Raw genomic sequence first — 23,086 nt, 5'->3', positions numbered from 1 at the left:
AAAAAAAAAAAAAAATCTCTATAGTTGGCCTTTGCCATGTCAGTAAGGGTGGCGAAGGGTTTTGTCCCCAGTTTCCCTGTCCCAATATATGCCTGCTTCACTCTGGGGAGTGATGGAGCATCCATGGAGCTGACATAGATGGAACACCTCTATAACTCTCTTCCCTGCTCAGTCTGGCAGCTCTTCCCCTGCTTACAGTGAAGCCCTCAAATTGCATGTTTCCAGGCAAGGAGGAGAAGTCACATCTGTGCACATGCATGCACGCCACAAACACTTCCATACCCGCATGGGTGACGTTCAGAGTCTCACTTGTCCAAAACTCAGATTTCTGGCCTCCCAAGTCCAGAGGAGTCGCATTGAGAAGGGTATGTATCCCTTTTGGATTGTTTCTTTTTGATATTCACGAATACTGTGGGGAGTATTCATGCCGTTGCAGAAGCTTTGTGTCCCTCCCCAGCTCATCTCCAGGTGTGCAGTGAATCCTGCTCCTCCTCTTCCTCCTCCTCATGTTCCTCCCAGCATGGTCCAAATCTGCTTGGATCAGGGTGGTCATTTGGGATGGAGATAAGAATGACTTGAATGCATCCCAGCGATACAGGGAAGAAACTCCAGAGGAACGGAGCAAGGAGGGGAGATGCTGATGGCTGCAAGGTTTTCTCTCCAGACCCTTTGGAAAATGACTAGCTAACAAAAAATCAAAAATAAATGAAAAATTAACCCCGCCTGCACCCCGTACTAGAAAATCACCAACTCGGAGAGCTTTTTACATCGGCATGGGCTCTGCTTGGCGTCAGGGGTGTGCAGGCAGTGCAGGGAGAGGTGCGGGACGGCGGAGCACCCAAAGCTGGCTTGTCTCTGGCTCTGTCCTTTCCTTGCTGAGTCCTTGTTGTCAAGACACTGCTGTAGATTCCGAGTCCTCAGTCTCTTCAGGGTTTGTATTTCTCTTTTCTTCTTTCCTTTCCTTTTTCCTTTTCTCTTTTCTTTTCTTTTCTTTTCTTTTCTTTTCTTTTCTTTTCTTTTCTTTGTGGGTTTTTTTTTTTTAAACTTTTCCTTTCTTCTCTTTTTTTCTTTTCCTTTTTCCTTTTCTTTGTCCCTTATTTATCTTTTTTGTTCTGTTCCTCTCTTCCTCTTTTTTCTTTTCCTCTCTTTTATTCTTCTTACATGAGATGAAAGGAATCGGAGTCCTGGGGCGCAGGGAGGTGCGGAGGGGAGGGTGGAAGGGAGCCTGGGTGGGTGGTGATGGGGCAGAGGGAGGGGATGCGACTTCACTCCACGTTGCTGCTGTCGAATGCGTGACACTGCAGGTCTCCACTCAGGTAGTCAGTCCCCGGCAGCTTCATGCCATATTTGTCCACACACCAACACAGCCCACGCTTCCGTCCGCGGGAGGGCTTGCACTGGGGAGAGACACACAAATGCAGAGATGAGGAGCTTGCCACCACCCTCCAATGCCTCCTTTGTGCTAGGACTGAGGCTCAGCCTTGTGCTTTGCTTCTTTTACTTCATCATCTCCATTTCCCAGCTTGGAGCTCTCCATTTCCTTTTACTCCACCTGCTCCTACAGGATGCTAGACTCAGGCTGGAGGATGCTCTGAGCCACCAACAAGGCCAACCCCCACCAACCATGCCTGGAGAGGCTTACTGCAATCTTCCCATTAGCCCAGTAGAAGAAAAACCTCAATTCTCTTCATCTGGTTGTGACAGAATAAAGCCTCTATGTGTGGGGAGCATCCCTGCCTCTGCAGGGCTCTTACCTGCTTCCTCTTATAGAATCCCTTTCGGTCACAGTTGGGGAGATGCACAGCACGAGGGACCATCCGCTGGCTGCTTTTCAGCTCCTGCAGGGAGGCCTCCATGTGCCTGCGGCAAGGGCCCTGTGGGGGAGGAATAGAGTATGTTAGGCAGGGAGCCTTGAGCTATGAACGTCCCCTGGTCCCTCCTACCGGTACCCCCTGCCAGAGGCACAAAGCCCTCCCGCAGCCCCCCTTCCATGGGGCAAAGTGGGCAGCACCCACCAGCTCAAACTCTTGCCGGAGCTCGGGGATGACCACACGGGGATGTGCTGTGTTCTCTGCCATGCCCACAAATTTGGCTAAGGTCAGCTTCTTCCGGCGGTCCTTCTTCAGAGCCTCAGCTTTGAGGTCAGAGAGGCGGCCGTGCTTGGGCCGGTAGGCCTTGGGTGGGTAGGTCTCCTCCGTCATCTCCGATGTGGTCGGCTCCTCATGCTCACGGGATTCCCGTTCTGGAAGGAAAGGGATACAGAACTGTCAGGCCTCCAGCAGCTGACAAGGGTTTTGCTTGCCCAATCCTGTGCCCAAAGACGCCCTCCTTGAAAGCCTTTTTCCAGCTCCTTCCTACAGCCCTGGTTTTATCCCAAGTTTTTGGGACTTGGTGTGTATTTCATGTGATCCCAAGCTCAGGACAGGAAAGTGTCTTTCTGGGCATGGAGGAGCTGGGGGGTCTTGAATGGGATCTTACATACAAAGCCACCATGGTTCTCAGTGTTTCAGTAGAGAATGACTGATTATCTGGATGATTATCCCTCACCCAGAGAGGACCAGAGAGGACACAAAATGTGGGGGAGAAGTCCCTCTTTAGCAATAGCAGGAGGATTAAGTGATAAGCTCACATCTCAACCTTGCAGATGCAAGAACAAAAGCCAGGGATACTCAAAGACGAGATGACTCCAAAGTCAAGGATTATCAATTAGCAAAACTGCCACACTGCTGGACAGACACATTGGCAGTGATGCTGAAGACATTGACCAGAGTCATCAGCCTGTAGTGATGTAGGTAATGCCAGAGGCAATGCTGCAGAGTAATGTTGCCTGAACACAGCTATCACTGATGATACCAGGGGCAAGGGAGGAACACATTTAGGCTCTGCCCATGGCCCTCTGCACCCCCTCACATCGCCTCAGCATGACCTGCGCCGGATGGATGCAGTCAGGAGCCCTACTCGGATATATATAGGAGAGAGCTGATGACAGTCTAAACTTAGCTGACTTGTGACCTTTAGTACAGCCACCAGAGTGAAAAAGGGCTATATCTGGACTAAATCTGAATACGGTTTAAAGCTCCTGAGGCTGCTGTCTCCCAGCCCATGGTTCCCAGGAGTCCAGTACTGATGCTGCCAGGTTTGTGCTGGGACCAGCAGGCAGGCATGGGAGAAGCCACTGCAGCAGGATGACAGGCATCAGAGAGGCTGAAACAACAAGGAAGACAGGAGTGACCCTGCAGGTGGCTGCCCCACTAGGTTGCACATGGGTGCATGCAACCTGTGGGTGGCCCTGGAGATGGCTGAGGGGACAGGCCAGTCACTGGACTCCGACTTTTCAAAGCTGGCAAGATTTCCATAGACACATATTTACTAAAGCAGCCTCCTTTTTCTTTCTTCCACAAGAACACAGGTTGATCGGCATACCAGACTCAGCACCCTCCAAACTACCCAAAGCAACACAAATGATCCCATCCATCATCTTTGGGACTTGCATGTATATCCAGAACAGGATCCTCTTGCCAATTTGCCCCATGACATTCATGTGCCCATATTTTTGCCTTGTTGCAGGATTTCAAAGTCACTCCTCTATTATAAGGAGATAATGGGCAGGGGATAGGGAAGAGATTGATTATATTGGGAATGCACAGACTGCAATCGAAAAGCACACTTTGCCACAAGATGCTGCTGCAGTCCAAGGTCTGAAAGGAGCCATGAGACACCCTCAGTGAACAAGCCCACCCATAGCAGTGATACACTGTCTCTTCTGTCCCTGGAGCCCCCTGGCACTGACTGCTAGGGCATATCCCTGAGCTGCCCTTTCGTAGCAGGCAACCCTACAAGAACAAGACAGGTTGCAGCTCATTACCTGTGCAGTAACAAACAAGAGAGGCATGGTTACCTGGACAGCCCTGAAATAACAAACAGGACACAGTAGTGAGGATTCAGAGAAACAGCACAGAGTGTCCAGTCCCCTGGAATCGTGGTGCAGTGGGTGTTTGCAGCAGCTTGTGTCCACTCATATGCTCAGCAACTTGAGCTTCTGCAAACACCTTGTTCCTCTGCTTCCTGCAAGCTGCCAGAAAGCCAGAGTGGGCTGGGAGCCAGGGGCTAATGTGGAGGAGCCCTTTTGGCAAGAACAGATGGGAAGCAAAGGAGCTCTGCACTCTGCAAAGAGCACAAGGGCTGGTGAGCACTGAAAGCTGCCCAGCTCCCACCTGAGATCAGCTCTTCCTGCAGAGCAGAAGTAGCAAATGGAACCAACACCTTTTGACTCCCTTGGAATGCAGACAGTCATGGAGGAAACAACAGTGCCTGGTTTAGGTCTGTATCTCCCAGTGAGAACTCCATAGATGCCTTTTTTCTGCCCTCCGGTGATTTTTAACCTAATTTCCTCCAGCAACAAGGCTGAAGCTCATGTACCTGTCCATCTGTTCCCTAATTGGATACTAACAAGCCAATTTTGACAAATTGAAGGGCAGAGGTCCCTGACATACAAACTCCTGACAAGCTCTGGGCAGATGGTGAGAGACCTTCATGATGTCAACATGAGGGGATTGTCAGAGTTGGGGCAGCACTGGCTACCACCAGTCCCTCCCTTGCCCCTCAGCCATCTGAACCTGCATCAACCTGCAGCCACCTCATGCCACTAGAACCGTGTCAGCATCTCCAAAGAATCGTCCACCAGCCCATCTTTACCTACTGGCTCGTTCCTCAGCCATCACCTGCCACACAGGGCAGGCACACAGCAATCAGCATGATGTGTCTTCTCCCAAGGAGATGCCAATGGGTAGAACACCCCGTTTCCCTGAAGGAGCCCTAATTGCATCTGAGACTCAGGGAGGAAGCAGGAATTTCTCCTCCCTCACCATCACGATCAGGCCTGATGTGTGGCCCCTTCTTGCCTACAGCCAGGGCCAACTCCCATCCACCCTGGCAACACGGGGACAGCCTGTGCACCTCCTCACACCTGGCCCCAACCCAGCTACATCTGGTGGCTGGGTTGTGGGCAGGCTGTGTGCAGAGGCAGGGCTACACTTCCCAGCCTCAGCTCCATGGACAGCAGGAGGTGGGTGAGTCTCACCACTGTCATCCCTTCTACACACTCCTCTACACACTTGAGGAGGTCATCACTGCTCAGCAGATGTCCTAGACTCGGTGGCCACACTGAAGAGTGACATTGCTGAGGATACTGGCTAGCCTGGAGGTAGGACTCCGGCTGCAGCCATCTCAAGGGGATGGTGACCCTATGGCTAAGGCAGGAGACTGAACTAAATTCAGAGCCACCTCATGACTTCATTTCTGGTCCTGGCACTATGGTACCAATGGAGGAACCAAGGAAAAAGCAGAGAACAGCTGGAGACCAACCTGCAGGGCTCCAGCATGCGTCAGGCCAGCAGAAGGGCTGTGCTGCTGATGTCCTAATTTGTACAGGTTCCCATCAGCCCTGGGAGGCAGAATGTACCTTTAGCTGAGTGTGGGCTGTCCCCTGCCCTAGGGGCTGAAGGCTTAGCATCAGGGCTGGCCAGGACAAGTTCTCTAGCAGTCCTTCCCTCCAGGAACTATTTCCACCATTCCAGTGTAATAGGGACACAGAACAGCAAAATATTGGTCACAGGGAAACCATAAATTTCTTCTGCTGTCCTCGATAGTTGCTGCCTGGGACAGCCTGTGCATCTCCTTACACCTAGCCCCATCCAGCCCCGCCTCTCTCACGCTCCAGAGGTTTTGAACACACGTGAAGCCCACACAGTGTGCGCGTGTGCACGTGGGTGTGTGAGAACACTGTCTCCCTGCCCATTTGCACTGCAGAGCTGAGCAGGAAGTGTTTTCCAAATGACTGGAAGGCTTGAATTTTTGTAACAAATTTCCATTGGTTTCTGGCAGGAAGGTAGGAAAAGTACCTATTGACTGCTGCTGCTAATGATCCATGCTCAATACATCCACAGGCCACTGCTAGAGAACTTGCTGTCCTGTTCAAAAACTGGAAAAAAAGCCATGTGCGCCTAAGAAGTACAGGCACAACTATTGCCTCCAATCTTTCTCAACAGCCTATTTGATTACTATCATGATTATTACTATTCACAGCACTAACATAATACACCATTTAAATAGGAAGGTGCTAAAGAAAGATACAATGGGGATCTTAGTTAAACTTCAGCATGGGAAAAACAGCATTTCTCCATCTCCATCCTTTCTGCTGTTGCTTCTGGCTGGGCAGCAGTAAGCAGCTTCCCTTGGCTGCTTGTGGCTGGGAGAGGAGAAACATTGGTGCTGCCCCTGAAAGCAGCATCAACACTTGCAGGTAATGTAAAAGATGTGTCTATTTTTCTTTAGATTGGATTTTATGCAGGAATTCTGGGCTCAGGTCTCTGGCCGGTAATAATTCACTTTGTGTACTTCCCTTGTTTGTCCTGACTCCTGACCCACACTAAAATTTGGGATGGGCAGGCAAGTTCTTCTCCAGCCTGCACTTACATCTTTGACCAAGAGAAGAAAGTAAAAAATCCCTCCTTCAGCATATAGGGACAGTGTTTGCATTCCCAATGGGCAGGCAGGAATAGGATGCAGAGCAGGAGGGTCAGCTCATCTTGCGCCCTTTGGCAGCCAGAGAGCACAACTGAGCAAAAGCATTGCTGAGCTCCCCAAAGTCCACAAGGACCAGCCCATTCACCACCCTAATAAAGAAAAGCTCATTTACATTCCCACAGCAGGCACAACTTACAGCGTGGTGATGAATGACCCCTAGCCCTGCTTGGATGAGCACAGAGCTGGCTCCGGCACGATGCCCAGGGCTGGGGTCACTGCCATGGACCACCGCCCGGTGAAGTCAGTCAGTGATGTCAGGCGGCCGCAGTGGCCATCCAGCCAAGGAGGAGGAGCAGCCAGGGCCAGGGATGCAGGCTGCAGCCAGTCCCTCCACTAGCCCAGGGTGTTGGCTGCAGGAGAGCCAGCTGCAACACAGCTTGGACTTTTGACGAACTTTTGTGCTTTTGTGGAGATTCAGTGGTGGGTCGGTGTGGGATCATGCTGGTGAGGCTTGAAGGCGATGAGAGACTGGGAGGAGGCACCACACACTGAGAAGGGCTGGAAAATAGCAGCCTGGCTTGGAAAGGACAACTTCTGCCGATGGCCATCCCACCCCCTCTGAGACCACAACATGTGCAACAGGCATTTACAACAGACCTGACACAGAAGCTTTTGGATGGCTAAACGCCATGTCTTGGTCATTGTGGGGATACTGCACCCTCCAAACTGCAGTAAGCCCCATCATTTGGCTAAGGTTCTGGTTTTAGGGTGGAACATCGCATTTCTGGAGGCCGCAGTCTCTCCTCCTGTGACTCCATAGGTCTCACTTAAGCTGAAGTTAAGAAAGCTAAATCCCATCGCCTCTTCAGTATGCGTCTATCTGAGGATTATGATGCACCTCTCATGGGAAGCTGTGCCAAACTGTCTTACATATACAGGTGCACTGTTAAGAAAACCCACACTCTATTTCCTTCCTATTTGGGAATTAGCAAAAATAAGCAAATTACCTTTGTGACCTGGTGACTGATGCAAGTAAGTCTTTAGTAGTCAAAACACTGTGAAGCACCCACAAAAAAATCCATAGATCACAGTCCAAAAACTACAGATGCTTTTGAAAAAGAGCTTCGGGATACCTTGGTGCCTTAAATCCCTATGACAGCATGAAGAATGTCTCTAGGACCTCACTTTCTTGTGCTACAGAGACAATATTTAAGAGAAGTCTATGGCCGGGTGGGACCAAGCTCAGGGAGGGGATGGAAAAGCAGCCAGACGGCTAGAAGTACTCAACTCTAGGTTAAGACTTATCTCATTTTATTAAGCTGAGACCCAGCAGGATGCTCAGGAACACCTGAAGAGCCTTGGAGACAGATGGCAAAGGGATGTACTATGCTGGGGCTTTTTTTCTCTCAAGGTATTGCTTGAGCTTTGCTGAAATAGCCTGGAAGACCAGCTCTTTTCTCAGGAGATTAATGTCTCAGCAGAAACCTGTGGATGCAGATTCTGCTGCATCAGCCAGGGCTCACCTGCAGAGCGTGAATATCAGGTGCTTGGGCTGCCCCCAGGTTCACACAGGATTCATGGGAAAGGGAGATCATTGTCCTGATGACCTTGGTGTCCTCACACAAAGCCGGATGGAGAAGAAATGCAGCTCAGCATGTGGGAAGAAGCTCTCAAGGGAACCAGCTTGTGTTTAGTTCTGCTATGGAAGCAGAGGGCCTATCTGTAGGAACGGATCTCCAGGTCAGCACTAGTTCTATGCCCTGCCAGCAAATGCCAAGAAGGTGGGAGAGGTAAAGCTCTGGCAGCTAGAAGCATACAGAAGGATCAGTGCAGTTGTGTAACAAATGATACTTCCCTGAGCTGACTTTCCTTGCTGCAGCCACAAAGTAAAACTCCCTGGGAGCAACTCTCCAGAGCAAGCAGAAAAGCAGGTTTAGATATGGGTAGCTCCATGACATTTCCTTCCCTACGTGTGCTAGCTGTTAGTTCAGCAGGCTCCAAGCATCCACGCTGTGCTGGAAGAGCTGGGCTTGGGTATCAGCTGGTGAGCTGGGCAGTTTCTGACCTAACATGCAGAAGCAATGACTGGGGCTCACCAAGAGGTGGTGTCTTTGCTTTGGCTCATTCTCTCCAGAGAGCTCTCAAATCTGACTGAGATCAGTTCTCAACACAGGTTTTAGAGTTTGCACTGTGTATATAAAGCACACAGAGTTGGGGTGAGGGTTTGTGGTTAACGTCAGTGTGACCAAATTTGTGGTTCACTGTGGCAATCCAATTGTTTCTGGTAAGATGCAACCTAAAATACCCAACAAGTAACTGGGTTAGGAAACTTTTCAGTCTCTTCCTCCTAAAAAACGAACAAACATCCATCTATCTCAATTAAGTAATGTTGATGTGCACCATCTTGAAAATTGCAGGCACTCTGCTTCTAGATAGCTGCTTGTATCAGCCTGACACTTCGTGAACAAAGTTATCTGCCAGGGAACTGAACTGGCAGGTGGAGAGGAAGGAAGTATTTCAGGATCAGATTTACATCAAAAAGCTCCTGTAGCTGATGCACTGATGATAGGAAGATAAAACATATTTCTTTCACATCATCTGGAGTCTGCAGATGTTTCCCATTCCATATGCTGAAGCTGCAGAAGAATCTGAGAAATGAGTTGAAGAATGATCCAGAGAAATCTAAATAAATCATCTTGCAACAGCATAGTGACCAAGATATACTTTTTCTTCCTGGAAAGGATGAAATCACTGAGTCTTTCTTAGTCTTGTATGCTTTCCAACAAATCCACCCTAGTGGCAGATTCCACTGGTTGCAATAAAGGCACTGAAGAAGATATCATGCTGCCAAGAAACTAAGAGCAGAAAAAGTGGAGAAGGAAAACCCAGGACAGAAGATTGCATGACTGTCTCTGTAACTGATGGTAAAAATCTGGAGAAGCTCCCAACAAACATCATTCAACTGTTTACTGACAGTTTCTCCAAGAGGCTTAGCTGTGGCAAAAAGAAAGGAAATCCCTTCATGAAAAACAAAAGTGCTTTCTCATCTTCTGAATGAAAACAAAAGGGACTGAACTGCTCATCTGGCTACCAGCTGAGACGACCTGAAAAGCAACTGCTGCTGGGGTTTTCTTCCAACCCTTCATACCTCCTTCCTTCATAAGGAAGCCTTTTGCCTCCCTGTAGAAGGAGGTGAAGGTGTGTTTGATGGAATCTGGAGATGCACCTGTTTGAGGTGCTGAATGAGAACTGGTCAAACCCCACAAATATTTCACACGTGCAGCTATGACTGCAACCTCCCGCTGAGCCTGGAAGAGTTTCTAGGACTTCAGCCCGACTTTCACAGCTCTGCCTTAAACCAGATGGAAAAGATCTGTGAGATCATTCATTGCTCATCTCTGTGTCAGCACCAGATGACACATCGTCACATGTACTGTCCGACCTGACTTTTATGAGCTCCAGTGATGAGATTTTCACCTCTGCCCTCAGGCCTCCCTTCTGCTTCCTTAGTGGTCCCTCTGTCAGAAAGCTGGGCTGGGTAGGTCTCGCCGTTATTTCATCTCTCCATTCACTTAAGAAGTACCACAAAACAGTACCAGAAGTCTGATGTTCACACTCTGGCAATATTGCTAAGAAGAAACTCGCTCAAGCCTGAACTGAACTGCTGCTTTTGCCCCTCCTTGCCATCTCCCTCCCTGCACTGTACTGTGGCGTAACCCAACCAACTTCTCTTGGTCCATCAGTATGCAAAGATGCTTTTCAATGTTAAAAAACATCAAGATTTCCTCAATGCAACAAAGTATACAGGATACAGTATACAGGTCTCCATTTGGGGGTCTGAAACTCAGATCAGACTAACAGGTCTTGAGTCTTTCCAGAACCAATTCCCTGCTGCACTTTGCTGTTGTTTTTCCCCACAACTTCAAGCCTCCCTGGCTGTTATAAAATAAAATAACTGAATACTGAAATGGCTATGAAATGATGCAGTAAAATTTCCCCCACTTTTGCTATTTCTTCAGCCACAAATGAAAGGGAATGTTACAGCCACATGGATGTCTATTGTGATTGCTACACGGTTATGAGATTTCCTAATAAAACTTTTTTTTTTCTTCACTTTTCCTGCATCTCTTTTAAATTAAAAAGTGAAAGCCAGGTTCCATCACCATTCACTGGCTTAATTACTAGGGTTTCATCATTAGTCCAATGCATAACATCTAATTTCTTAAGCAAGAATAATGAAAGGGTCTGTAAATTCAATTATCTTCAGAGGGCAACTTCCATCCAGATTGGAAAAAGAAAATATTTATACTGTTTTTTTTGTTTTTTTTTTTTTTTTTAAAAAAAAAGACTATAGGACAACTTTGCCCCCAGTATTACCTTTAAGATACATTCCTTCTCTTGTTTAGCTGGAGGACCATTTCCTTAAGTATCTGTCAGGATTTCCTTCTCCCCCTTAAATAGCAACCAGACAAGCTATCTCCATCAACATAACAATTATCTCCATCAGTGAACCAGCTGTGTCCATCCAGCAAGCAAACAAACCAAACTCTGCAATAACAGCCCTCAAGGCGGGCAGCTTGGAATTGCTTTCAAAATGCAATTGGAAATGCTTTCCAATCCTACAACAGCATCTCTAGGTTTTCCTCTTCAGTCTTTCGAAGACTGAGGTAGCTGGCTCCCACGGAGGGGATTAGGTGCCTATGTTGCTCTGGATCTCAGTCATGGGAAAAAGGTACACAGCATCTTTCAGGATCAAGCCTTGCTTGGGAATGATGCGCAGCCAGTGGAGCTTGGACTCATGAGCAGTTTGCACACTTGTCCTGGAAACATCATAAGCAGACAGCAGATCCTTCAGAACATGCTGAGAAATAGCTTCCTTGAGAGCAAACTTGCCTACATCAAACCACTGAGAGTCCCAAATTTCTGCAAACACATTATGCTGGCTCCTGCTAGGATTAACTGCGAGCAGGTGGATTGACATAAACACTAAGGGGTCCCCTTAGATCACCACCATCAAAGAACCACTTCAAAAACAACATCTTGCTGAGAGTTGCCTTGGCTACACAGCTGAAGGAGTAGAAAGAGAGTGTTTGGTGGGGGAGCAGTGGGGAGACGACAGGGGATTTCACCACTTTTTCATCAGATGTGATGTGACCCTTCCCAGACAGGCTGACACACAGTGTAACCTGTGCCTGGCAATCTGCAGTGGCATCCCTGGGGCCTGGGACCATGAGCACAGCTGTTCTGTGGCCTCCTGGCCTCCAGCACATAGCCCTGAGGGCACCCAGCCTGGAGGTTGCCCTCTCCTCCTTACAGCAGAGCATCCTTGTGACTTTTGCTACACCTGTCCTGAGGATAAGCAGATTATACCAATCTTTTTTTTTTTTAACCTGTAAAAAGCCTCTTTACTACGCAGTTATTATGCAGGCTGCTAGGGAAGCCAAACTCTGTGTCATTTTTGATCTCTGCATGCACCTTATCTTCCTGCTGCTTGCCCCTCCTCAACACTGGAAGTTATTTCTCCTGTCCTCAGTTTGCCACGTGTCACCAAACTTGCCATCTTTTCCCAATTCAGGTCCCATTTCCCAGATTCCCAAAGGCCACATGTTACTACCTTGGCAAAAGAAGCTTGCGGACTCCCAGCACCAGTCACCACAGCTCCCTGCACATATTCTTCAGTCCTGGCATGGAGCAGGAGATGGATGGATAGCCAGAGAGGATGGACAGCCCTCAGCAAGCCACAGCCTGTCCACACCTTCACTGGGCTATCTCCAGTTACTCAGGCTGTCAGAGTACTTTACACAGACTTAGTTCCTCCAGAAAATACAGCCCATACAGCAATTCCAAGCATGGCATGTGAACTCAGATCCATGCAGCTGGCAGAGAACTATCTTGCCTCTATCTCCCCTTACCTCCTGTTGATACGCTCACCTGCTGCATCTCATTGCAGTCCTCAGTGGGTGGAAAGGGTAGGCTGCTCTGTGTGTCAGTATCTGATCTTTATGGCCAAACACCCATGTTCTAGTCATTAAGCAGAACCACGTAAGAGAGATGTATGCGTGCTTCCAGGAAACCATTCTGCCCCCAGAGACAAAAATGCTGCAGACATTAAATGTTTGTGCAGGCATGTGTGGGTGTGTGAACATGGGTACATGTATGTGTATGTTCACATGCGTATCTTCCCTGTGCATAATAACTCTGCTGCTCAGCAGCCCACGTTGAGGGGCAGGTGTGCTCAAACCAAGTTCCCCTTTCATTTATGTCTGACCTTGAATTAACGCTACTAGGGAAAAAATACAGGCAAGATTTGCCATACTATGGGCTATTATATCTGCCCTGAGTTAGTGCAAGTGCAAAACAAGTCACAACATTTTTCTACGGCTTGTCCTCTGCTGCCGGCCTTCCCAGTTTGGGTGAGGAGCACCGGGAACCACCACGGCCGTAACAACTTGGCTCAGAGCTGTTCAGTGCAGGGAGCAAAGCTCGCAGTGGACGTTAGGAGGAAGCAGAGCACCGTGCTCTGCGTGCAAGTACAGCCGACTCACTGCCTCTCCTCCCTGCTGTACCGACATGCGTGTGCCAAACGTGTGCCAGGCACGGGATGCTGGTACGCGAGCACTGACGGCAGGAGGCACACTGCCTGCCTCCAGCATCCCTCCTAGCTGCAGAGGCTCCCATGTAAGGCCAGCCCCAGCACTGCAGGCAGTGGTACAGCTCTGGGCGGGCTCCCTGGGAGCCGGTCCAGGCTGACAGCCGTGCGCGGGAGCTTGGAGTCGCTCCATCACTCGCGCACGCACGCACGCACAGAGCCACGTCTCTGCTCCGGTGAACTTTGCTGGCACCAGGCAGGAATTTCGTTTGGATCAGCTACTTAATATTCTTGCTTCTTCCTTAGAAACCAGGCTGCCGAAAAGACTCTCCAGCCAAGGCCCCTCCTTTCCTGTTTGAACCACCCCTTGCTCCCACCCCCATACATGCACACCACAGAAACCCAGCTTTCTTGCTGGCACCTGATGGATTTCACCTTTTTTTTTTTTTTTTTTTTTTTTTTTTTTTTTTTTTAATATATTGATATTGTTGTTGAAACTTCAGATGAGAAGAAAAATGGGGTTTTTCCTGTTTTGGACAGGAGGCTTTGCAGGCCTGTTCTGTAGCTTTTGCCTTGACAGGTCGGAAGCTCTTTGCACAAAGGATCTTGTGCTTGGCTCTGCACCCCAATCCCATAGCTGCTGCCCACCTCAAAACCCTATATCCACATCCTGCATCTCCGAGCCAAGGGAGGAGGAAGAGAAGCGGGGTGGGGAATGTGTCAGGCTGGATGAGGGACTGCACCCAATGCAAGCTGCAGAAAACCTGGGCTCTGCAGCCCTCCTCCTCCTCCTGCTTCCAGCTGACGCAGCAAAGACAATTTTCTTAGCGCTAATTCTGCACCCCCCCCCCCCCCTCCCTTCCCCTCCTGGTTATCATTGGCTCACGGTTTCGTGGGGAAACTTGCCAAGTCTCGCTTGCTTTCTAGAAAGCGAAGGAACGGCAGAGGAGAAGGAAATATTTGACAACCTTTGTTTTTCCAGCAGCCCGTTTGGGGCGGCAGGCTGTGCTCGGTGCCCCGTGCTCCCGGCGCTCGGCCTGACCTTGCTGTGTCAGCAGGAGGAAGTCTGGCGGGAGCACAGGGCAGCGGAATGGAAAGACGTGGTGAGTTTCAAACAAAACCTAAACCAAACAGAGCAAACCCAGAATCCTGAAGCTTGTGCCATAAATGAAGCTCATTCATGGTTTTTCTTTCTTTCTTTCTTTCTTTCTTTTTTTTTTAAAAACTAGGAACATCAATTACAGCGCAGCAGTGGCGTTTGGCTTTCGGTAAAGGACAGTGTCTGGCTGCTGTGCCAGCCAGGACTACAGGGACCGTCCTGTCACTACCTACACATCAGCCTACTTAAAACAAGCATTACCAAAGCCCTTTAATCCTACATTTGCTTTCATTTCCGACCCATTTGCCAGCCAGCAGCACATCCTGCATAGCGTTTCTCATCACCACTGTGCCCAGCTCACAGAAGAGGAAACTGAGGCACAGTGCCCAGGAGCATCCTGTCCCCATGCAAAACATCTGCTCAGCTGCAGAGCCAAGCCTGGCCTCCAGCCCTGTGCTCCTGCACTGTTCTCCTTGTGCCTCTACTTTGGCTATAAGGAGGAAAGCATCTGTGATTTTCACCTCAGCCAGCACGAGCGCAGAAATAGATAGAAATGCAGTTAGATCTTGTCCTTGCCACTGTCCCGTAGTTCATTCTGCAGAGTGCTGATTCTTTCTCAGCATTTCACAGCTCAGGGCCAATTTTGGTCACTGATAAATCGGAGGGCCCAGCCAGCTCCCCCAGCACACAGTCCTCGTGCTGCTGGCCAAACTGGCAGAGGCCAGAGCATTCAAGTCAAACTTCATTTCTTTCCTTGCCCCGTTGCTTAGGAACACGCCTATGAAAATATACTTTGTTCTCACACACTACCAGCCGAATGCCAAGAGAGTTTTTTCCTTCTCCCATCCTCAGGAATTCCTGATTTATTTTTTATTTGTATTTTTTTTTTAATTTTTGGCAAAGCTGGGGAGAAACCTGCCACTCTGCCTCTTGCAAAGCGTCCCCCACTGGAGCTCAACCAAAACCCACTGAAATGAGCCCCTGTGGCACTCGGGTACAAACTCAAAGCTCAAGTAGTGCCAGCAGTGGTTTTGCAACAAACCTGCACCCTCTGTCCTACTGCCCTCTGTGTTTCTTCTGAGGGTGCTCCCACCCCAAGCTAACCAAAAGCAGCAATGTTACCAGGAGACCAGGCACGTTCTGCATGCAGAGCACCCACTAAAGGACCAGACTCCTCGGGCAGGTGGAACTTAAGGAGATTCATGTAAGAAGCTAAGAGACAAAGTTTTGTTGGGTATTTCAGACTGCAGAGGGCACGCTGGCTATGTGTACAAGGCTCAGCTCTGCCCTCACTACAGGGCTTGCTGTCCCAACCACACTGCCTCCCAGACATACAACTGAGGGAAATAAACCCGGCGGGTGACACACTGCGGGATGCTCTGCATAGCTCATCTGGGAGCGGGTTCTCAGCTACCTCCTGCACTTCAGGATGGGGAAAGGGCTCCTGGCTTCCTGCTCTGCTCCCCACACGTCCCATGGCTCTTGCTTCGTCCAGGTCCCCTGCAGAAGGCTGAGCTCAGCTTTGCTGTTTCTGGTCAGTTTTAGGGGAGGATAGACACTTTTTGTCATTTGATGCAGGGAAAGTGATATGTTGATATATATACACACACGCACACAGAAATTGTGTTTGCTCTGAAGGATGGCGCATAACAGCACAAGTAGCAATAAGGAAAAAATACTAAATGCGTCAAGATTTATTAGGTGCTGGAAAGGAGAAGTGGACTCTCATTGTGCTGGTATAAGCAGCAGCTTGCTAACAAGCAAAAATGATGTTTTCCTGGGCCAAAAAGACTTGGGGAGCCTTGGTTCTGCTTTTTTTTTTTTTTTTTTTTTTTTTGCCAAGTGGTTTCCTGGGTCCCTTTGACCCCTCCCTGCCCTCCTGTATGCCATGGCAGAAACACAGAAGTGTTGCACAGGGGGAACCAACCCTGAAGCAGCCACAGATCCTGCAGTGGGAGTGCAGCAAGCGTCCAAGTGAAGCAGCACTTGCGTTCGTGCTTTTGTCACGTGCAAGGTGCAAGCATTTCAGCTTGGCTTTGCACTAGTGCTGCCATGCCAGCCTTCATACTTGCTTTTAATGTGTTCTTTCTGGCTGTTAGCTACACTGTCATTCTTTTTTGCATTCAGATTCCCTGTTCCTAATGCACCTGCTCTTTTCACCTCCCAGTGCTAAAGCCCTTTGCCCAACAAAGATGCCCAGCAGCAGGCAGCCAGGAGCAGGCTGCAACAAGGTGAAAGAGAAAGTCTGAATGCCAAAGCAGGAGGGTTTGAGGGATGCAATGATCCCCTGGAGCTCAAGCTGCAGAGCCCAAGAGCAAGGTGGAGAGAAAGGAGGTCAGGGAGAGGGCAAGGATGGAGATGAAGGAAAGGTGGAAAGGATTCAGCTGGGAAAGGACTCAGATGCAGATGCAGCTGGGAAGTGGGGAAAGAAAATTCTCCTAGGAATGGGTCAACCCAGAGGCAGGGGGATGTGAGATGATGCAACAGGAGATTCAGCCAGGGCATGGATGGGAAAGATGGGTAAAGTGGTCTGAAGGAATGGAAGGGCAGCTGAGAGGATGGAAAAAGAGCTGGGGTGGGGGGGGAGGGGTGGAAGAGCAGTTGGAATGATGAGAAAGTAGCTGAGAAAGCAGTAAAGCAGTAGGAGGATGGCACAACAACCAGGGGAAGTGGCAGTGGTGGAGAGCAGCTGGAAAGCTGGAAAAGCAACTGGGGGCTTGGGAGGCAGCCGACAGAGGAGTGGGGAGAGGAAGGGATGAGGAAATAGTGTAAGTAAATAAATAAGGATGAAAGAGCTGCCAGGGGATGTGAGAAAGAGAGGGAGAAGAAGGGCGGAAGGATGGCAGTGCGACTGAAAGGGTGGCAAAGCAGCTGCTGGTGGTGGTGGTGGTGGTGGAGGGGGATGGAAGAACATGGTGGGGAGGGGGAAAGGAAGAGCAGCTGGGGATGGAAAGAGAACAGAAGGACGGCACACAGCTGGAAAGGTGGAAAAGCAAGCGAGGGCACAGAAGAGCACCTGGAACGCTGGAAAATGCAGCCGGAAGGATGGGAAAGCGGCCGGCGGGGGCAGGGAAGAACAACCGGAGGGAGGGAGTGGAAAAGCAAGCGGAAAGCTGGAAAGGGAGCAGCCGGGAGGGCGGAAAAGCAAAGCGGGAGGGTGCGGAAGCGCTCCCGGAAGAGGGGAAGGCAGGCGGGGATGGAGGGGAGGGGGGCAGCGGGAGGATGGGCGCAGAGGAGAGCGGCTGTTCGGCCGCGGGGCACTCACCAGCCTTGGCTTGCTCGCGGTAGCTCTTCTCGCTGAGGCAGACGGCGGTGCCGTGGAGCAGGGCGTGCAGCGGCTTCTCCTCGCCCTGGCGGGGCAGGCAACGGAGCCCTCGGGCGCAGCGCTCGGTGTAGACGCCGCAGGGCTGCCCGGCGGGCAGGGCGCAGGTGAGGCAGCAGCCGCAGCCCGGTTCCTTCACCAGCTCGCAGCCCAGCGGCGGCGGAGGGCAGAGCGACAGAGCTTTGCCGTCGCACGGTTCGCACTGAACGAAGGAACCCAGGCACCGCGAGAGCCCCGGGCAGGCGCCCAGCAGCACCAGGAGCCGCAGCAGCATCGCGGCGGGGGGATGGATGCTGCGGGACGGGGCGCGGGGCTGCCGCCGGCGGGGGCGGGGGACGTCTGCTTCCCGCTTGGCCCCTCCGGGAGAGGAGGAGGAAAAAGAAAAAAAAGAAAACTGGAGAATTTAAAAAAGAAAAGCGGCTGAAAGCGCAGCCCCTGTTTGCGGGCACCCCAGGCTGAGGGTTATTCTCGGGGTGCGAGAGCCTCCCGCTTTTCTTTTGGCTGTGGGAGAGGGTCTAGGTTTGCTTTGAGTCTTTTTCTTTCTTTTTTCGCCTGGAAATGGGGACTTGCACGGCGATCCGCGGGAGCGCAGAAAGAGAAAGGGAGGGGAGGAGGAGGGAAAGGGAGAGAAGGTTGCACGGGGAGCTGCAGCCTACAGGTTGCAGGGGTTGGGGAGTGGGATGGGACCGCACACACACACAAGCACACGCACCCAAAGGGATGGGAGGAGGAAGGTTGGGAAGGGAGCAAAGTTCCTTGAAACCCAGCGTCCTGCTCTTATGGCATCAAAGCAGTCAAGAGGGGGGAAAAAAAAAAGAAAAGCGCAGGAGAAGGAAGAGGGGATGCAAAGCTCCCCTTCCCTCCCCCTTCTTCTGCAGGAGGAGAAGTCTCTCCCGACGCAGCGAGCTGCTGGGAAGCGTGGTATGAAGCAAAGTGGTGTTTCGATCGGTTCTATTCAACCCTCTCGCTTTCCTCTTCCAAGGTTTGAAAAATAAAAAAAATTAAAAAATAAAAAAAAAAGTGGAGAAAGAGAAAAAGCCCCTCAAAATGGCAAAAAGATAAAAAAAAAAAAAAAGGAAAAAAAGAAGTTTTCTGCAAAATTGAAGTGTTTGGTTGGAAAGTCTGCAGAGGAGCGGTAAAAAACGGGGAGAAAGAGGGAAGAAAAAAAAAAAAGGAAAATGGAAAAAAAAAATCCACTTTGTAGATCTCCCAACACTTTTCCCCTGGAGAAGTTTCTAAAGAGACTGAATACTGCAGAACAGGCTGTCTTTTAAATAGACTGCCCCTGGCTGCCTGCCAGCCCCTAGCTGCAATTTGAGATCCCAATGACACCTCAGCTTGACTGGGTGCCAGCAGCCAGGGCCCTATCAGTACACACTCGAGCCGGTGGGGGTGGGGTGTGCAGCTTCTGACTTCTGGGCTTCAAACCCCGGGCAGTGATCAAGGATAATATTATGAGGAGAGACAAGGGTAGGAGGAGGGGGAAGGGGAAGGCAAGGATTGGGAGGGGAGAGGCACGGGGAAAAAATAGTTGGGATCTGTACGGTTTTAAATATATATATATTTAAATATATATGTGAATATATAAAAGGAGAAAAATGGTTGCAATTGGGTTGCAGGGCATCTGGGTGGGAGAACTGTGAGTTTAGGGAGGTAGGGGGACATTGCATCTGCAGGGTGCTATTGAGACTGATTGCAGTCTTGCTGGTGAGATGGGGACTCCTGTGCCCTGCCCAGGACCTGCAGAAAGTGGGGGGACCCTGAGCACCCCTCGGCTCCTAAGGTGAGCATGGCAGGGAGATGGCTGGATGTGTGCCACAGAGCTGCTCTCACCCACCCTGCTCCCATTGTATGAGTGCAGTGTCCCCAGCTCTCCCTTCCTGCCTCCCCAGTCCTGAGCAAGGGGTAAGAACTCAATGAGGGTGTACAGGCTGTGCCCCCACGGCCCCAGACAACAAGGGTTAACGTGGCCAGACAGCGTGCAGGAGGGAGGGCTAGGCTGCTTGTAAGAACTGTGCTAGATTACTCTTCGGAAAAGTTCGCTGTTGCTTAGGGCACGCCAGAAAACAAGGGGAATTTTGCCATACAAATTTCAATTTGCACGTTTTAGCTCATTCTTCTTCTGCCTTTTGCCCTGCACAAAGTGTAGGGGGAGATGGAAAAAGAAGAAAGTCCCCTGTACTTGGATAGCTTGGAGTTTGCTGCCTTTTGTTCCACCGCTGCATTCCTCAGTGCTGCAGCTCTCCGGGCCCTGGTCCTTCGCACTTGCCTCCCTCGGTGCTCATTCATTGCTAGGAGTGGGGAAGCTGGAAGCGCGGTGAAGGGAATCTCCAAAATTGCATTGTGCAGCCCCGTGGCCAGCCCAGGCAGCTGTGCACAAGGATGTTAAACCTGGAGCTGCAGCAGGACGGTTGGGTGAGCGCTGGGAGATCTCTCACCAGCACAGGCACAAGGCTGGCTACCAGGGAGAGTGGGAAATCAAAAGGGAACAGGCAATTCTGGGTGAGGTTTTTGTGCATTTCAAATCACGTCCCCCCCCTCCTTCTCTCCCCCTTTCTGCACATGCACACAATCCTCCAAAGCTTCATATTCCCCAGGTTTCTTTTTAGATCAGTCAGCTATGCAGCTGCATTGCATGGATTTTGCCACTAGAATGCACCCTTATCTATGGTAAGAGGACGGAGAGCTGCTTAAAAGCATTAACTCTTTCTTCACTGAAATTTCCCTGCTGAAGTCTTTTCTGCACATTTCAGGTGTTCCTTTTTTACTGCCTTCCTACCCCATGTGGGCTCCGTAGTAAAGATAGGCTCCCTCCTGTCCTTTTTTTCAACCCCTCTTTTCAAAAAGGAAAGGCACATTTCTGAGCTTTTCCCCTTTTCTTTGAATCAGCAGGTTTTCCAGAGGTTTTATTAGATAATACCCAAATCTCTGCTTAGATCGTAGCTAACCACTGCAAAATAGGCACCCCTAAGGTAAGAAAAACAACCCCTGGCATTTTATCTAGAAGCATTTTTAAATAGTTTTTCTGGTTGATACTTAGGACTTTTGCAGCATTTTATTATTTATTAATTGCATCCTGTTGCTGAGTTTTGTGGGGATCTGCTACTGGTCTGACTGGGTGCCTTGCAGAACATAACACTGGGCAGAGATAACATAACACTCCTCATCTGGAAATCTGGAAGCACTTTGCAAAAGGGCTTAGGACAGGGGAGAACTGGCTTTCCTTCTTCTTTTCTCTACCCTGTAAGAAAGATTACATCCCAAATAATGTCTAGTATGGAGAAAGCATGGGAGGGATGGTGGAGAGGTTTCACTCCCACTGCAACCTGTGGGATGCAGAGTGGTGAGGCATGTATGGAGCTGCTTCTATCCAGCCCAGCTGCAAGCCCTGGCACAGGAGACTTGGGCATGGCTGGATGGCTGTGGGGCAGGGATCCTGCGAGGCAGCCCTGGGGAAGCTGCCCTAATTTTAGTTTGTCCGGGAGCTTTCTCCTGGGCTTTCCAGGTGGTGTGAGGTTGTCTTGAGGGCATCTTAGCTTACCTCCTACACTGAGCTGCAAGGCTGCACTGGGACTTTCATCCATGAAAGCACACCTGGATGCATTGTCTGATTCTCAAACCAGAAGATGGCAAAGTTTTAGTCATGAGATGTGCCCTGACAGCAGGTTTACTGCCAGATTATGAAAGTGGACTCAACCACGAGGATCTTAGCACTGAGTCCAGCAATTGGGATAAAGCTGCAGATAAACGCTTGGTACATGCTGTCTGCACTCCTCCCTTTTTGGCTTTTTTTTTTTTTTTTTTGCTTTTTGACATTTTTGCTGGTGATCCAAATAAAATAAAATAAAATAAAATAAAATAAAAAATCTACTACCCAGGAAAAAAAGGCAGCAGTGAGGCAGCAAGCAGTTGTACGTGAGCTATAGGAGAGCCTGCAGCTAACAAAGGTCTCATTTCTTGTGGTTTGTTCTCTTCCAAGGGTGGTCACAATAACGCTTTATAAGATGTGTTTTCTTATTTTGGGGGAATGAACAAGCAGAAAAAGTTAAGGTTTCTATTCGCATCTTCTGATACACTTCACTGCTATAGGCTCCATGTGTTACATATGGTTCTTTGTTGCAAAAAAAGAGAAGTAGTTATTTGGAAAGCTGCTACCATTCTTTATATCACAGATACGTCACAATTCATTATGACATTCTCTGTAATGTACAGAAGCACTGGCTTTCTTGGACATGATAAAGAGGATGAAACATATGTTTTAATCACTTTGGGCTAATCTTTGTGTTCTGGGGGCACTTAGAATATCAAACGAGTTGAGGTAATCTAGAAAGATTATGAACTGAATCACAGATACATGACTGAGGTATGTTTTTCTTCTCCCTCCAGAACCACTGTCCAGTTTGTGGAGGTCGTGTTAGGAAAATAGTGCTTATACAGGAGAATGGTGTTTTTTGGGGTTGGTTTATTTGTTTTTTTTTTTCTCGTGTGCAAGTATTAAAAAATACCAACAGGTTGCGAAATCGAGCGCCTCAAGCATCATTATGAAAAAGAGCCAATATTTCATCTTTGGAGTAATCCCAGAGGGCACAATGACAAGTGACAAAATTGGAACTGATGGGGCAAGCCTGAGCAAGAAGCGCAGAAAGATAAGGCAGGCAACAGCAGGTGGTGTAGATACCAATGCGCTTTGCATGGAGGCTGGGTTAAGAGTCAGGAGTAAAACCTGATTCCTTCCCCAAGATATTTGTCCTTCCCTTGGATGGAAGGACCTCTACAAGAGGTGCTGGCAGCTTCCCGCTGGGAGTCTTTTCCAGCAGCCTGAGCTGAGCAGTGCTGTAGTAGAGCTAGCGAGGGCTAGGTGGCATACTGGATACATTGGAGAGTCACCTCCAAGGACTTCCTTCCATATCCAGCAAGGGCTAGGCTGAAGGAAACTATCTTTGCAGGGAGCTTTCTGTGTCATTAAAAAAACAAAGCAACCTATGCTTCCAGCGAAGACAGCATCAATGTTTTGTTTTCTAACATGCCTCATGGGGGTATCAATTTTAAACCGCATGTAGGAATTGCAGTCTCCCCTCACCGGATCAGTGCCTGGGTGTTCTGCAGGGCTGAGTTGGCCTCGTTTCACATTACCAGGTCTCTGCTGCAAGCATTTCCAGAGACGATGGTGGCTGAGGTGCCTCCATCACCCACCTGTGTCACCCTGCGAGTTGTGAGGGACATCAGCTCTGGGACCTTTTCATAAGGACCAGAGCCCAGAGTCTGTACTGGATGTTGCCCAGGGGACAAATTCCTCTTGCCTGAGCACAGACAAAATTAGTTTCTTTTGCTAATAGCAGGAAAGACAAATGTTTAATCATGAGGAGAAATTCCCTTTTGTGCCTTTGTGGCCTTCATGGTCAGTGCAGCAAGCAGGTCCTGAGCAGCATGCAGGGCCTGAGCAGGTCCCTTAGCATGGCTGAGCATCTCCCCTCCTCCCATCCTGCTTAGGATATCAGGGAAGCACAGCTCATCTCTGGGGAGGAGCATGGCCCTCGTCCAGAGGCTCTGA

At 49.7% G+C, this 23,086-nt stretch overlaps 1 protein-coding gene across 1 annotated transcript; it reads right to left on the bottom strand.

Annotated features, from left to right (window-relative positions):
* Window positions 1–1,086: 1,086 nt before the first annotated feature.
* IGFBP5 (insulin like growth factor binding protein 5) lies at window positions 1,087–17,809 on the bottom strand. The gene is made up of 4 exons (XM_042827289.1): window positions 17,479–17,809; window positions 2,016–2,242; window positions 1,755–1,874; window positions 1,087–1,397 (listed from the first exon to the last, which is right to left on the bottom strand). The coding sequence occupies exons 1-4, from the start codon at window positions 17,807–17,809 to the stop codon at window positions 1,266–1,268; spliced, it is 810 nt and encodes a 269-aa protein (XP_042683223.1). The 3' UTR covers window positions 1,087–1,265.
* Window positions 17,810–23,086: the final 5,277 nt, after the last annotated feature.

This window comes from Centrocercus urophasianus, unplaced genomic scaffold (genome assembly GCF_019232065.1).
Source record: "Centrocercus urophasianus isolate 14NV4802_14NV808 unplaced genomic scaffold, USGS_Curo_1.0 seq_28, whole genome shotgun sequence".
In the NCBI taxonomy this organism is placed as follows: domain Eukaryota; kingdom Metazoa; phylum Chordata; class Aves; order Galliformes; family Phasianidae; genus Centrocercus; species Centrocercus urophasianus.
The sequence above is the reverse complement of the archived record's forward strand: the minus strand, read 5'-3'. Positions and strand labels throughout refer to the sequence as shown.